Source organism: Seriola aureovittata, chromosome 1 (genome assembly GCF_021018895.1).
Source record: "Seriola aureovittata isolate HTS-2021-v1 ecotype China chromosome 1, ASM2101889v1, whole genome shotgun sequence".
In the NCBI taxonomy this organism is placed as follows: Eukaryota; Metazoa; Chordata; class Actinopteri; order Carangiformes; family Carangidae; genus Seriola; species Seriola aureovittata.
In genome coordinates, this window is record NC_079364.1 from 17,458,471 (window position 1) to 17,472,416 (window position 13,946).

Consider the following 13,946-nt stretch of genomic DNA (forward strand, 5'->3'; position numbering starts at 1 on the left):
CCGCTCCGGCGCCTCCTCCTCCACTCTTGTGGAATTTAGGCTCTTGCTCTGAGCACAGTGGGTTTGGAGAGTGCAATTTTGATTGCAAAGGTAAAACTGTTGGCAGGGCAATGCTGTTGCTCAACTTCTGTATCATCACTTAAAGCTTACATGATTAAGGTTTTAAGACTAGTGAAACTACTAAATGGACTGATCACCAAGTATTGCTTTAAAATTTAACGTATCAGAGCAGAAGTGAAACTTGAAATCCAAAAATATCAGATGACCAACTCAGGTGGGATGAGTCAAACACAGACACCTAGTAATAAGAAAGGTGCAGCAGCTGTCATTCATTACCCATCTGACTGAAGGAATGTATGATTAATTTATTTTAGCTCCTCGAACACACTGCTCCACCATGATGTACTTGAAACCACCTCACCGGTTGAGCACGTTCTGTAACTCTTAGTTGTCACATGAGAGTCTTGTGATGCTGGAGCCTGCATTTCATAAAAACAAACACTAATACAGTGCATTAGAGTCCAAAAAAACCCGAAAACTTAATGTAGAAGATTACGTAAAGAGCTCATACCAAAAAACAATTTTGCTCAAGTTTGAGACAATCTGACAGATAAATCGGTTAATTGGAAAAGTTAGAAATTTATACCCATTTAATGTTTATTTTAGGTCAGATTTTTTTTCCTTACATCGCTTCAGTTGACAGTTGTGACTGCATTATTTTTATTCTACCTGCATCTGCATTTTTGATTTAAATCAGAGGTTCTTAAATTTCTCGTTTGTTGATGAGTTTATGTGACAATGTGTATGAAGCAGCTTTGTCAGACTGGGACACAATGTTTCCCCGTCAAGTGACATAAGTGGTTCAGAGAGAGACATCTCATCAGTTTTTTAAGCATTAATACAGCATTTCAAAAATAAGAAATGTCCCACAGATTTGTTTTTCATCTGGCAATGTCAGTGATAATTTATTTCTGAAAAAACATATATTTGCATAACATTTTTCTTAAGTAATAAAATGCTGTACAAGGAACGGAGAAAAAAGATAAATGCATAAGAACAAAACCCACAAGTAAAATGGTAAAACACAAGGATGATAAAAAGATGTTAATCCACAAACCTTCACAAAATGTGACTTGTGAAATTTCAGAGGGCTTCATGAATATCTCAAAAAAGATCAAATGGATCAATGGATGAGTCAATTACAAGCTATAGTTGTCGCTCTTGTGTGCCGTGCATTTATTTCACACACGTCTTGTACACACAGATACAGTGACAGGGATCAGACAAGATGAGGAAAGATAAATCTGTATTGCTGCTGCTTCTATTTTTAGGGCCTTTGTGGACTTTATTTGAAAACTCTTGCAAATGTGCACTGCAAAAATAAGCATAATTTATGACAAAATGTAGAACTTTGAGGTTGTTTATTATAGGATATGGAAATAGAAGGTTTAATTTTATTTATTTACTTATATTATTGAAAAAGTAATGTTACTTACTTATTTACTAGTGGTGTGTCTGTATGTGATATTCTGTCTCACAGTTCAATTATTTTGGGCTTTAATATATTCATTGTCCATTTCATTATTGCTTATATTCATAGACATGCCAGATGTGCCATCTATAAAATGAAATAAGGTTCAAAAGAGCAGCAGCAGCAGCTCTGACTGGCCAGTTGTCACGTGCAGCATGATGATGCTGTCCACTGCAGTTTGCAGGAGAAAACAGCAGCAGGAGCTCGATAGCTAGCCAATCAGAGCTCTTATTAGTACTTTGTAAGGTTGGACCTAATTTCATTTTTAGGTGGCACACAGCTAAATCACAAAATGGTAACCGACTGTTATTGTTAAAGAAAAAGACAAATGGATTGTGAGACACAATGGGCAAGATACATTATCAAATGGAAGAAGTCCATAAATATAGGTCTGGAATCTGGAATTACTGAATGAAAATGAATACCCTTACATAAACGCATGTGGGTTCAGCTGAACCTGTTGAAAAACATGTTTATAGCTCATTGGCTCTGTTCAGGTTTCCTTCGGGCTGATTAGCCTTGAAGCCTGTAATGTTCTTCATACCATCCTTTGCATTGTTTTGCTGTTTACCAGCCTCTTCCTGTGAGAGTCTTTTGCTTTACCTAAGTCTCACTTTCCTGGTCAGCAGCTCCCTCAGGTCGCTGGTGATCCACGAAGAGATCCAGAAATATTGCACTGACCTGGTGGGGATGGTGTTGTCCACACAAAAGCTTATGTACTTTTGTTATATTGTCCTTCATGGAGTTTATGTCGTCTCTATGGGGCTCATAGAGTACATTGCAGTCTGTGGCCTGAAAACATCTCTGCAGAGTTTCATTAGCGTTAATGTGTATACTGTAAAAGTGTGTCAGAGGTATAGCTTAGAGGTATTAATGGTGATACAAATTAGGCCAGCTTGGGAACCTCAAACAGCTTCTCACATCCTGACTGAAAAAAAAAAAGAATAGAAACCTGAACTCAGGCAATAAATCACCTCAGATGGAATCAACTCTTCAATCCCACAGTCCTGCCAGTCGACATATTTGCAGCCAAACATTGCTCATACGCACAGACCTTCAGTTTACCTTCTAGTAGAGATCTCAAAGTTCACAAAAATACCTGATATGTAAGGCTAAATTGTGGGCAAAGGGTATAAAGTGATACACATTTACATTTGATGGAATGATATGAGTATCGAGTTTGAAAATTTTGGTTGGTTTCTGTGGAGAGCTGTAATAAGATGTTAAAGAATAAACATATCATGTCAGACATGGGATTCTACTGTGTAAAATTTCAATAAAATATGCCACCCAGTTAATCATGATCCCATATGAGTATATAAGAATCCTAGTTGCTGCATTTTGTCCACACTGTAACAAAAGTTGCAACTTAATCAAGAAATATCAAGAAAATTATACCACATAAATTAATTCCTTGTATATGCATCAGTGTTTGTAAACATGCACTATTATGAACTCCTGAAGTTGATTTTTTTGAAATAGTAATTCTTTGTAACAGTTGTTTTTCAATCAAACTTAGACTTTCCACCAAATATTAATTTGGTTTTAGTTATTTGTTTCAGTACAACAATCTACAGTTTACAGCAAACAATTTCAAACATTTACAGAAAATTTCTATGAAAAAAACAACAAAACAAAAAATTCACAAAATTATAAAATGTTATTGAAATTAAGTTTGTTAGTGTAGAAACAGCCAAGAACAAAAGATGAAAACTGTGATTACACTGTTGTAATGTAGTAAAATGTGTTGACTAAGTCACCTGTATGGCTGACTGAGGCACATGAGGTCGTGTGACAACTCCAGACCAATTTGCATGTACGCAAACTTGGAGTCGCATGGTGAAACATGTGAGGGACAAAGATGCTGTTTGACAAAGTAAAAGTTCTGTCTCCTCTGCTGATTGTAACACTGTGGCTGAGGGTTATCTGAGTGTCAGATCATCTTCACGAGTGTGCAGTAGTTTTCTGTCACCAAAAAACTGCCGACTGCCTGACGCTGTCATATCTCTGTGGCATCTGACTCTGTGTGCTGTTATGAACTGTACTTGCAGAGTTCTAGGAAATGCTTTTCTAGTTAGTCACACTCCACAGACGGATTATATGAAAGTGGCAAACACTCAACATGCATTTTATTTCAGTGAACACCTCTTAAGAAAACAATTATTTTATGTGCTCTGCGGTAAAGATCTATTTCACACAATTGGCTTGCCTTTTGTATCCGCATAGATTGCACAATAGAAAATTATAGAGATGAATGATGAGAAGCTAATTGATTCCAAAGAAAACAGGTTTTCAGTCATACTAGAAGGAAGCAATTATTTGATGCCTTTTCACTTTTCAAGCTTTGAAGCTGTTAAGTCAAATGTATTCATGAAGCTCATTTTACAACAACAGCTTTGATGTACAACCAAAATAGAAAAACCCACAAAACAACACGATAAAAACACAAAGACCAGTTTAAAAGACAATAGAATAAAAAATACATTAAGACCATAACAACAGTAACAATGATGGCATATTTTATAGGAATGAACCCAAAGGGGTTAGGATTGTCCCCAGAATAATACCCTGAGGAACTCCACAATGGAGAGGCGCTGAGGAGGATACAGAGTCACCACGGCTGAGAGAAAAACTTCTGTGAGACAAAAAAGGCTTGAAGTACTTGAAGTACCTCAACAGGTGAGAGATGGGGATACTGTGGTCTGCTGTGTTGAGTGCAGCTGTGAGGTCTAAAAGCATAAGAATGGCAGAATCCCTGGAGTCACAAGCTAATAAAAGATTGTTTAAAAAGTTGTAAAAGTGCAAATTCAGAGACCAGACTAGGACATGTATATCTAATAAAGATTGCAATTGTATTAAATAAAATTTTCTCTGAAACATTTTTTTTAAAGAAACATTTTGGAAATTTGTCTAAAATTGTAGAGGACTGAGGTGTGCGGATTGGATTTCAGTCAGTGGTTGCACAACTGTATACTTAAAATTTGCTGGTACAACACCTGAAGCAAGACTGCTATTCATGATTATTTGGATGTTTGGTCCAACAGTCTCAAAAATCTCTTAAAGGGTTTGGATATGTTTTCATATGACAAATAATTTCCCTTAAAAGAGACGGACACTCAAACTGGCTAAAAACAGAGCAGGCGACAGTAAAGGACGAGGTCGTAGGAAACGCTGTGCTCTGATCATCACAATCTTGTCAACAAAAAAGTGGAGGAATTTTTCAGAGGTTTCTGAGGAGACAACAACACATGCAGATTCGGGAGGAGGGTGTTTAAAACAGTTGTTTGTGACAATTACTTAAGAACAATATCTGAAAAATATTTGATCATATTTGTATTATTTTTCACACCGTGTACAGTTCAAATTAAGGCTGTTTGTGCGCCATTTTTCCTTTTTCAGTCCTTTTCTGTGGTTTCTACACCTGAACTGTAAGCGATGTCAGACGGCAGGCCTGACTGGATGCCACAGTTACTGTATTTTCAAGACAATTCCTACATGAGCAAAGAAAAAGGAAGAAAACTGAAAAGCTTTGTTGTTTGAATAGCTGCAATGCACTGATCTGTGTCTCACTTACCTGTAGATTGACAGGAGATCATAATATCTCCAGCGGCATTGTTCCAGGGCTCTGTGCGGCCAAGGCAGAGCATACCACACCATGTGACAGAGAACATTGCTGAAATGCCTTAAAGCTGATAAGATATGAAGCCTCCATACTGTCCCCCTGTCACATGTTTAACCACTCCAGGTCTGAAATATGTTAAGGTGACATTGTATCATTTCAGCATCTATTAAGTTGAGTGATCAACATTTCACTTCACGTCTATTTATGCCAACTATTGTGCAGTTTCCTTCGTGAAAATAATTTCTATTCTATGTATTTATCTTAGAAAGAGTGTGATCATTCCCTGCAGTGATTTCTGCAGCGTTAACTATGCAATTCTACTAATTGTTCCCTCAAAGGCAGAACTTTTTGTTTGAGGGTACACTTCCTGTGACAGTGTTTTAACCTTAAATAACACTCTTCCTCCTCTGTGTGCCACCCTGAGAAGTCGGCGTGTGCTTTAACATTAAATTATTCACCCTTTGGTTGAACTGGTTACATCTGGTAGACAGTTTGTAACCAGCGATTAGACCTTTGTTTTAAGCGATAAATTTCGCTTTGCATCTTACATATAAAGATCACATGATGTTTTAACAAAAGCTATAGGCTAGCACATGTTCAAACAGAGCTTGGAAGAACTGGTTTCAGGTACTACAAACTGCAAAATGGACTCAGACCTAAAGACATCTGTGATTTAACTGTACGATGCAAAGCATCCAGACCCTCTGTGAGCTCATTTAAATCAGGGCTTTAAACATTTTTGTTTGCTTTTCAATAAATCAACTTTTTAAAATCTTTTTAACTCTTTTTAATTATTAACTATTTATGTGCTTTCTGTTGCTTTTGTTTCTGTTTTCATTGTCATGTAAATACAGTTTTAATGTATTCTTAATGTTTTATTTTGAATGTATTTTTATGCCTGTTTAAAGCACCTTGCATTGCCTTGTGTCTGAATGTTGCTATATACATAAACTTTCCCTGCCTTATGCTGCAAAAAAATGGAACTAAAATCTCTCTTTTCACTTACATATTTTACAGTAAAGGACTCCAGTATACTCAATTATTTGCAGTTCCAGTAGTAATTTTTTTTCTTAATATAAAACTAATGTAACTTTTTTGTGTAAATTTTATGTGTATGTGCCTGTATTTAAACTGTTTATGTTTACTTCTTGTAGACGAGTCTCTCTTGAAAAAGAGGTTACAATCTCAGTGAGACAAAAAACAAACATAATTTAGTGAATCTCTAGACTCAGTGGTTTGATTCGATTGGGTTAATTTGATTCAGGTGAGTTAGTTGTATTATTCAAATGCCATTACTGCGTAGCTGAAACACCAGCCAACAGTCAGTACAACCTAACACAGTGAAAACATCCCGTAAAGCCAAGGCAACAACTCCAGCTGTCCTAAAATGCGTGCCAAATATGTTTTATATGTTTATTTTAAGCTAAAAAATATTCAATAAATAAATCAATAAATGAAAATTCACTGTCCTTACTAAAATCCTTGTATTCTGTCTCTTTTATCTTTCAGGGATCTCAATCCTGTTTTTTTTTTTTGAGACCCATTGCTGTGGGCACAGTAATACAATGCACATGATAATGGCAAATATTTACAAATTAACATAAAGTTTGTATTAAAGTTGAATTGGAATAAATGCTGTAAATCATAGTTTGACTCTTGAGCACATCCTGTGATATTATCAAAGAGGCGAATCAACGATACATATGTTACATAATGAGTTTGCTGAGTGTGTTGAAGAAGGAAAACAGATATCATCTGGAATGTTCTTTGTGTGACAGTGACACAAGAGAGCACCGAACACAACATATGATGAATCCTTAAACTGGAATCTCTATTGTGAGATAATCATCAAGATTGGAAAATAAAACAGGAACACAAAGTACACATGATTTGTAAGTGGAGGACACAAATAAGGAGCGAACATGTGATACTGAATGGACAATGCCTTATGGTTTATTTTATATTATAGACAGGCTTAGTTTAGTTACTTTTATGTAAATAACTCTTTGCAGTTATTATATGCAGTGCTTCAGAGGTGTCTTCGCACAGATTTGTTCATATTGAACCATCAGTCATTTTGGCTCATACTCATATTTATTTTATGTCACTGTCTGATATCACAACGTCTCTTGTCTTCAGGCAGAGGTAGACAGGAAACAATGGAGAGGCTCAGTGGTTATTTGCAGAATAAATCTATGGCTCCACTTTAAAACTGGAAATGTACATTCATGCTCAAGAAACAGATCCTTTGTTAAAGGTTATAATATAATATAAAAAGATAAGTTGCTGTTATATAGTTGTCCAAATCTTTCAAAAACACTGCCATGGCTTCTAAGTTGCCACACTTAAATTCAGAATGCAGCACTCGTGATGACTTGCAAGCCTGACTGACAGGTGTGTTCACTCAAGAGCACTTCATTACTCTCACAGAGTACATAGCTGAATACTCCAAATCATTTTCGAGCACAGGACCAACTGAACAGTCGTAGCAAGAGATTATCTCAACAGTTATTCCAGGTGCTGGATTCTGGAGCTGCATATAGTTACCGTTACACTGAGGCCTGATACCTACTGTGTTTTCTGATTGTGCTGACCGCCTGGCAAATGTGAACATTTTGTTATAACTGGTAGAAGTTGCCATATCACAAAAATAATTCCATATCAAAGTCATGCCCACTGCACTTACTGTACTGTGTCATTTCCATCACATATTTCGCAGGCATTATTTTATTTCCTGCTGTGCTATCTGCAGTAGGAATTTTCCAATTTTTGTAGTTTGGTCTGGTTATGAAAACAGGCTTACAAGTAAGGAGTGGTTTACATGCTTACAGGTAAGGTGTCCCCACCCCTTGAGTGTGAAAGGGCGAAATTGGGCCCACACCTCTCTAAAACCTCTATAAATACCTGCTGATATACTGCTGCCAATGACAGCAGAGAGAGAGAGGGAGAACCCAGCTGAGGAGTGATCAGAGCATCATCAGCAGAGATTATCAACATGGGGAGCTGTTGTGAGTGCATGAAGAATTTTTTCGGCCGGCAAAAGAACACCAATGTGCGTGTTAGTCTGCCGGCTGTCTGCTTCGTCTGGCAGATTGCTATGATCATACTGTTTGGAGTTTTCATCCGGTATGATGAGGAGTCGGATGCGCGTAAATGGATAGAGCACAAAAGGGATCACAACATAACTAGCGACATTGAAAATGACTTCTACTTCAGATATCCCAGTGAGTACAAAGATGGACACTGAGTTAAAACAAATGTTATTTTGATCTTCCTGTGTGTTTCAAAAGAAATATTTATGACTAGTCATGGCTGTTGCTTGTATACATTCTTTCTCATTTTGTACTTCCGTACTTGATATTTTTCCACTCATGGCAAATGGATGACCATGAATTTCTAGCCATTTTTGAAATATTTATCTACAAATATTTATCTATCAGCTTTACCCCGTTTTAACTGTCCTGCGTCTTTCTTGTTTTCTGTTGACTGCTAGACATTGCCACATCATAAAATGATGTTGCATTGAAATATCAATGGTCACAAAACAGTATTAGATTTTTGATCACTTTCCTGGGCTTACATGTGACAACATGGCAGCAACCGTATACTCAGTGTATTGCCTGTAAATCCTTTAAGTAATTATTTGATTGCAATTTGCTTATTGATAAAATCTTAGCACCCAACTGGAAATGAAAGCATAAATGGGAACTCTATAATCAATCAGAAACCTTAAGTTATTATTTAAATTAACATAATTTAATTCATGTGAGTAGAAAACTGAATTTTTGTTTTCAACTGTTGCTCTATTTAATTATTCCACAAACTCACTTCATACCATTACACCTTGACACTCATCATTCCAATGTTTTATTGCCGTCTCTCAAGGCTTCCAAGATGTCCACGTCATGATCTTTGTTGGATTCGGTTACCTCATGACCTTCCTCAAACGCTACAGCTTCGGTGGTGTGGGCTTCAACTTCCTGATCGCCTCCTTTGGTCTGCAGTGGGCTCTTCTCATGCAAGGATGGTTCCACTCCCTCGACCCAAACACTGGAAAAATCTACATCGGAGTTGAGAGGTGACTGACTTCACTGCAAGCAAAATTAGATTTTTTTATCATCAATAGCATCATCAATCATGCACTTAAGTGATGAAGGCAGGGATGTACACGTGTTATGTAACCCATACAAGAAACCACATTCTTTAAGAACTCTAGGTCTGGGCGTGGAGTGACAGAAGTGAGCTTAACTGCCCTTTGTAGTCTGCTCCTTGTTACTGCCTGAGGTCTGAGGGCTGAACTTACATCAGTTGCAAGTAGTATAACAGACCTGGACTATTGTGTGTGCAAGAGTGTTATGCAATGTTAAATAAGTGGAGTAGTCTTTTGAGTACAGTGAATACAGCATACCACAAAACAATTCAGCAATTCAAACCAACCGACATTTTCAGGGGTAGATGGGGGTCTGAGGTCTTGGGGCAGTTGCCAGTTTTGTCCAGTCCAGCTTTCCTTTGAATCCTCACAGTGATTTGTGCATCGTTTGTTGCTATTTGGTCATTTGGTCCCTGTTCTTGTCCTCATCCCCCCACAGTCTGATCAATGCAGACTTCTGCTGTGCTGGCTCTCTGATTGCCTATGGTGCCCTCCTGGGAAAAGTAAGCCCTGTCCAGCTGTTGGTTGTCACCTTATTTGGCATCACGCTCTTTGCTGTGGAGGAATTCATCATCCTAGATCTCCTACATGTAAGTTTCACCAAACATAATCATCCCACCGGGAACTTAATTATTGATTGTCCAAGGAGTGATCATTTTCCTTCAGATGTTGCAATTGCTGCTGTATGTATATACCTATAACAGTTAAGTCTTAATGTTTCCACAGTGCAGAGATGCTGGTGGCTCCATGGTCATTCACGCCTTCGGAGGATACTATGGTTTGGCCATCTCCTGGGTGCTCTACCGACCAAACCTACACCAAAGCAAACGGCTCGATGGATCTGTCTACCACTCCGATTTGTTTGCCATGATTGGTGAGTAACCGGAGATTTATATTTTACACTTAAACTCTGTTTAACCTCACATGTTAGTATTTTCTTCTTATTTTCTTATCATCTGGCAAATCTAAAATTCTAGATTCAGATGTGTTTGCTTGATTGTAAAAACCAGCTGTGGTTTAAGTGACGTTCTCTCACCTCACAGGTACACTGTTCCTGTGGATGTTCTGGCCCAGTTTCAACTCAGCCATCACAGACCACGGTGATGGACAGCACAGAGCAGCCATTAACACCTACATTGCACTTGCATCCTCTGTGCTCACGACTGTGGCCATCTCCAGCATGTCTCAGAAGAGAGGAAAACTGGACATGGTAATGCTGTATTGCTAAAAAACACAGAAAAAAAGACCCAGAAAAACATGAGCACATGACAGTTACTCAATAACTCAAAAACCAGTTATGGAACGTTCATGTATTTCTCAATCTCTCATGACTAACATTCCCTTTTACCTGACAGGTACATATCCAGAATGCCACTCTGGCTGGTGGTGTTGCCATGGGAACAGCAGCAGAGTTCATGATCACTCCTTATGGTTCACTCATTGTGGGTTTCTGCTGTGGCATCATCTCCACCTTTGGCTACCTGTTTGTCTCGGTGAGCTTGCAGTATTTCACCTTCTGAATTTTGATCTTGAAGTCTGTGCTGTGGCGCTGTCACTGCAGAAAAGTAAATGAGGAAGGGGAGAGAAAAAGTGGCATAAATATGAATCAAGCAACATGAAGGAAGCAGAATGAAAAGGAGTCAAATTGAAACAAGTTGTAGTTGTTTTCCAGGAAAATAACAGTGTTACAAGAGCTGATGACTCAGTTTAAAAGCGCTCACTGTCCACTTGAATTTGGACTTATGACTTTAGCGTTGTTAAGTTCGTGGCTCTGGCCTGGTTATAGACATCTAATTAACGTATGACTGGTTTTCTCATTCTCAGCCCTTCTTAGAGAAATATCTTAAGCTCCAGGATACCTGTGGTGTCCACAACCTGCATGCTTTGCCTGGGATGCTTGGTGGCTTCGTAGGTGCCATCGTTGCTGCAGCTGCCACTGAATCTGTCTACAGTGCACAGGGGTAAGTGACACAAACACACATACAGCTTGAAATTCAGAAAGCCATACCTTGCCTGTTTACCGACTCCAACATAACAAATGGAAACTGTCACCCACTCGACTTTGTCTTAGTCTAATTGTTTTTTTGTTTGTTTTTTTTTTTTTTTTACAGTTATAGTACTTTCTGCTGTTTTAATTAACTGTAAATGAACTTGACCTTGCAAGGCCTGTCTTAATTTTTTTTTTCTTCCTTTCTAGGTTGATTAACACATTTGACTTTGAAGGCGAGTTTGCAAACAGATCTGTAGGAACACAGGGAGGCTTCCAGGCTGCTGGCACATGTGTGGCAATTGCATTTGGACTGGTTGGAGGTGCAATTGTTGGTGAGTTTGAAAAATGTGTTGTGTATCAGACTCAGTGAAACAGTAATCTTTCCCTATCAAGCGATCTGTTCCAGGGATTATTGTAAAGTGATCCAGAGACATGATCATTTTTATTTTTATTTTTATTTCTGTTGAAAGGAAATGTCTCCAACCAAAATATTATAATATTTTGATAATATTAAATAAGAAAAAACATAACATAAGAATCAATGTCACAAAAAAAAACAAACTAAGCCAAAAAGCTGCCAAGTTGCAGGGAAAGTAGTCAAAATCTCCCCGTCCTGAGTAACAGCATCGAATAATGGCCATTTGAATATTAAATGTCATCATTTCATCATTTTTCCTACCAGTCTTAATTGGCATATGAATTCCTGAGTCATGGCGGAGACATTAAAAATAGTTTAAAAGAGAACAGTTGCATCATACATCAAGAAGAAGGTATTGAAATTGAGACTAATGTTGCTTAATGCCTGTTTCTCTCCTCAAAGGTTTCATCCTGAGGTTCCCTATCTGGGGCGACCCCGCTGATGACAACTGCTTTGATGATGAAGTTTACTGGGAGGTGAGAGAGCTTTTAGACGGTGTTCTTTCCCTTTAACTTGAAAGGAAACATATTCTGTTGTTTCAAGTAAAAATATTCCACTCTGAATTCGCTCAGAAGTCAGTGATTTTCTGGCTCTTGACCTGATCCCCGTGTGTTGGTTTCAGGTTCCTGAGGATGAGGAGACCATCCCTCCTGTGTTGGAGTACAACAACCACATGATCCACAAGCACCAAGACATGTAAGGTCACTCACACTCACACACATCCTCATTTACTCTTCCCTCTCATTCATTTCTCATTAACTGTCATTTTCCTCTTTTCGTGCAACAGATCTGAGTCGAACTTCTCCGTGGAGCAAAGTTAGAGCCACACATCAGGAGATCAACCCCCTCATATCACTTTGAACTTGATACAGCTGTGAAACACACTTAATCAAAGAAGAGCCGCTCTCAAAAAGGATACTTCTACAAAAGAGGAACAATATTTATGACATGCACACCTATTACATTTGTCTGGCACTTTTTTCTATCATTGGAAGTTCAAGGTTATGACGACACTGCACAAAATGGGGACCAGATATCTCATTAATGGAGAAATAATTCTGAATAAAAGGTTTTACTCTTAAAAGAAAATTTAAACTGCATTTACTTTCTATTTCGGAAGAAACTAAATATAATCTGCAGATGCTTATTAACTGGAAAATGTCAATGACAATCTGTTTATGCTGTGCAAGATAATTATAATGTGCAGAAGAACTGAGAGTTATTTTCATGAGTTTGGAAATGCATTACTGTTGACATCAGTGAGTTAGTAAATTCCTCTTTTTGAAGGACTATACAAAACTATGAATTCTTTCATGTAATGTACCTTTTAATTGTTGAATATTGTCTTTGATAATGCTTGCTATTTTATTTCTTCTAAAGAGTCTGTTGGAGCACAATTTATTGTGTTGTGTATAAAAGGCATATAGGAATCAAAGTTATTTGTGTTGCCAAATGAGGCAGTTTTTAGATTCTATATCAAAGTTATGTCTGTCAAATTATGTATAGGTCTTTGTAAGCTGTATGTACAAATGATTCCACTTTATTTTGCATAAATGACTTGTTCTTGAGATGGACTGTTTGACTAACTATAGGAACTATGATGATATTGTCAGCAATGGTTTAGTTGCTGTGTGAATGTTACCTCCAGTACACTATATGTGATGGTATGTGACAATCTGCTTGTTGTATTATTGACGTATTATAGTTTCAGTATAGAATAGTTAACAAATTCTTTGATCATATGTAACTAAAATTAAATAATAAAGTTATATTATCTTTAAACTGTTTTTCCTCACATTTTTGTGCGACATATGAAGATGCATGAAAAAGCAGTTTCATAACTTTGTATATCCATGAAAATTGTAAATATTTGCTAAGTTGCTATACTGCCCTAATATGTGCCATGGTGAATGAAAGCACAATATGAGTGAAACAACTGATCATGGTCAATTAAAATAATGAACTAATTCAAAATCAATAAACACAAAATCATTGGACACAAGACACTGACCTGACAAAGAAAATTCTAAAAGAGAAAGACATCAAAATGACAAGTTCAGTGCATGAATGGGAAGCTGTATGTCTGGCTTGATGGATGGATAGAGCAGACAGAATGGACCGATGAGCTGTGTAGAAAAGAATGAAAACTCGACAGATTGTGCACTACTGGAATGAAATACATTTTTGACTTAACCTGTATGCTTGTCCGTCTTAGATTCAAATTCAGTCACTCAG

At 37.5% G+C, this 13,946-nt stretch overlaps 1 protein-coding gene across 1 annotated transcript; it reads left to right on the forward strand.

The window, feature by feature from the left end:
* The first annotated feature begins 8,074 nt into the window (after positions 1-8,074).
* On the forward strand, positions 8,075-13,493 carry rhcga (Rh family, C glycoprotein a). The gene is made up of 11 exons (XM_056381272.1): positions 8,075-8,377; positions 9,039-9,231; positions 9,743-9,893; positions 10,030-10,177; positions 10,347-10,513; positions 10,659-10,796; positions 11,128-11,264; positions 11,501-11,625; positions 12,114-12,187; positions 12,334-12,407; positions 12,499-13,493. Exons 1-11 carry the CDS (start codon positions 8,149-8,151, stop codon positions 12,530-12,532), a joined length of 1,470 nt encoding a protein of 489 aa, XP_056237247.1. The 5' UTR covers positions 8,075-8,148; the 3' UTR covers positions 12,533-13,493.
* The last annotated feature ends 453 nt before the right edge of the window (positions 13,494-13,946 follow it).

Coding starts and splice junctions, on each gene's coding strand:
- rhcga (XM_056381272.1), top strand. CDS start 8,149: ATGGGGAGCTGTTGTGAGTGCATGAAGAATTTTTTCGGCCGGCAAAAG. Junction 9,232..9,742: donor ATCTACATCGGAGTTGAGAG/GTGACTGACTTC, acceptor ATCCCCCCACAG/TCTGATCAATGCAGACTTCT. Junction 10,178..10,346: donor CGATTTGTTTGCCATGATTG/GTGAGTAACCGG, acceptor CTCACCTCACAG/GTACACTGTTCCTGTGGATG.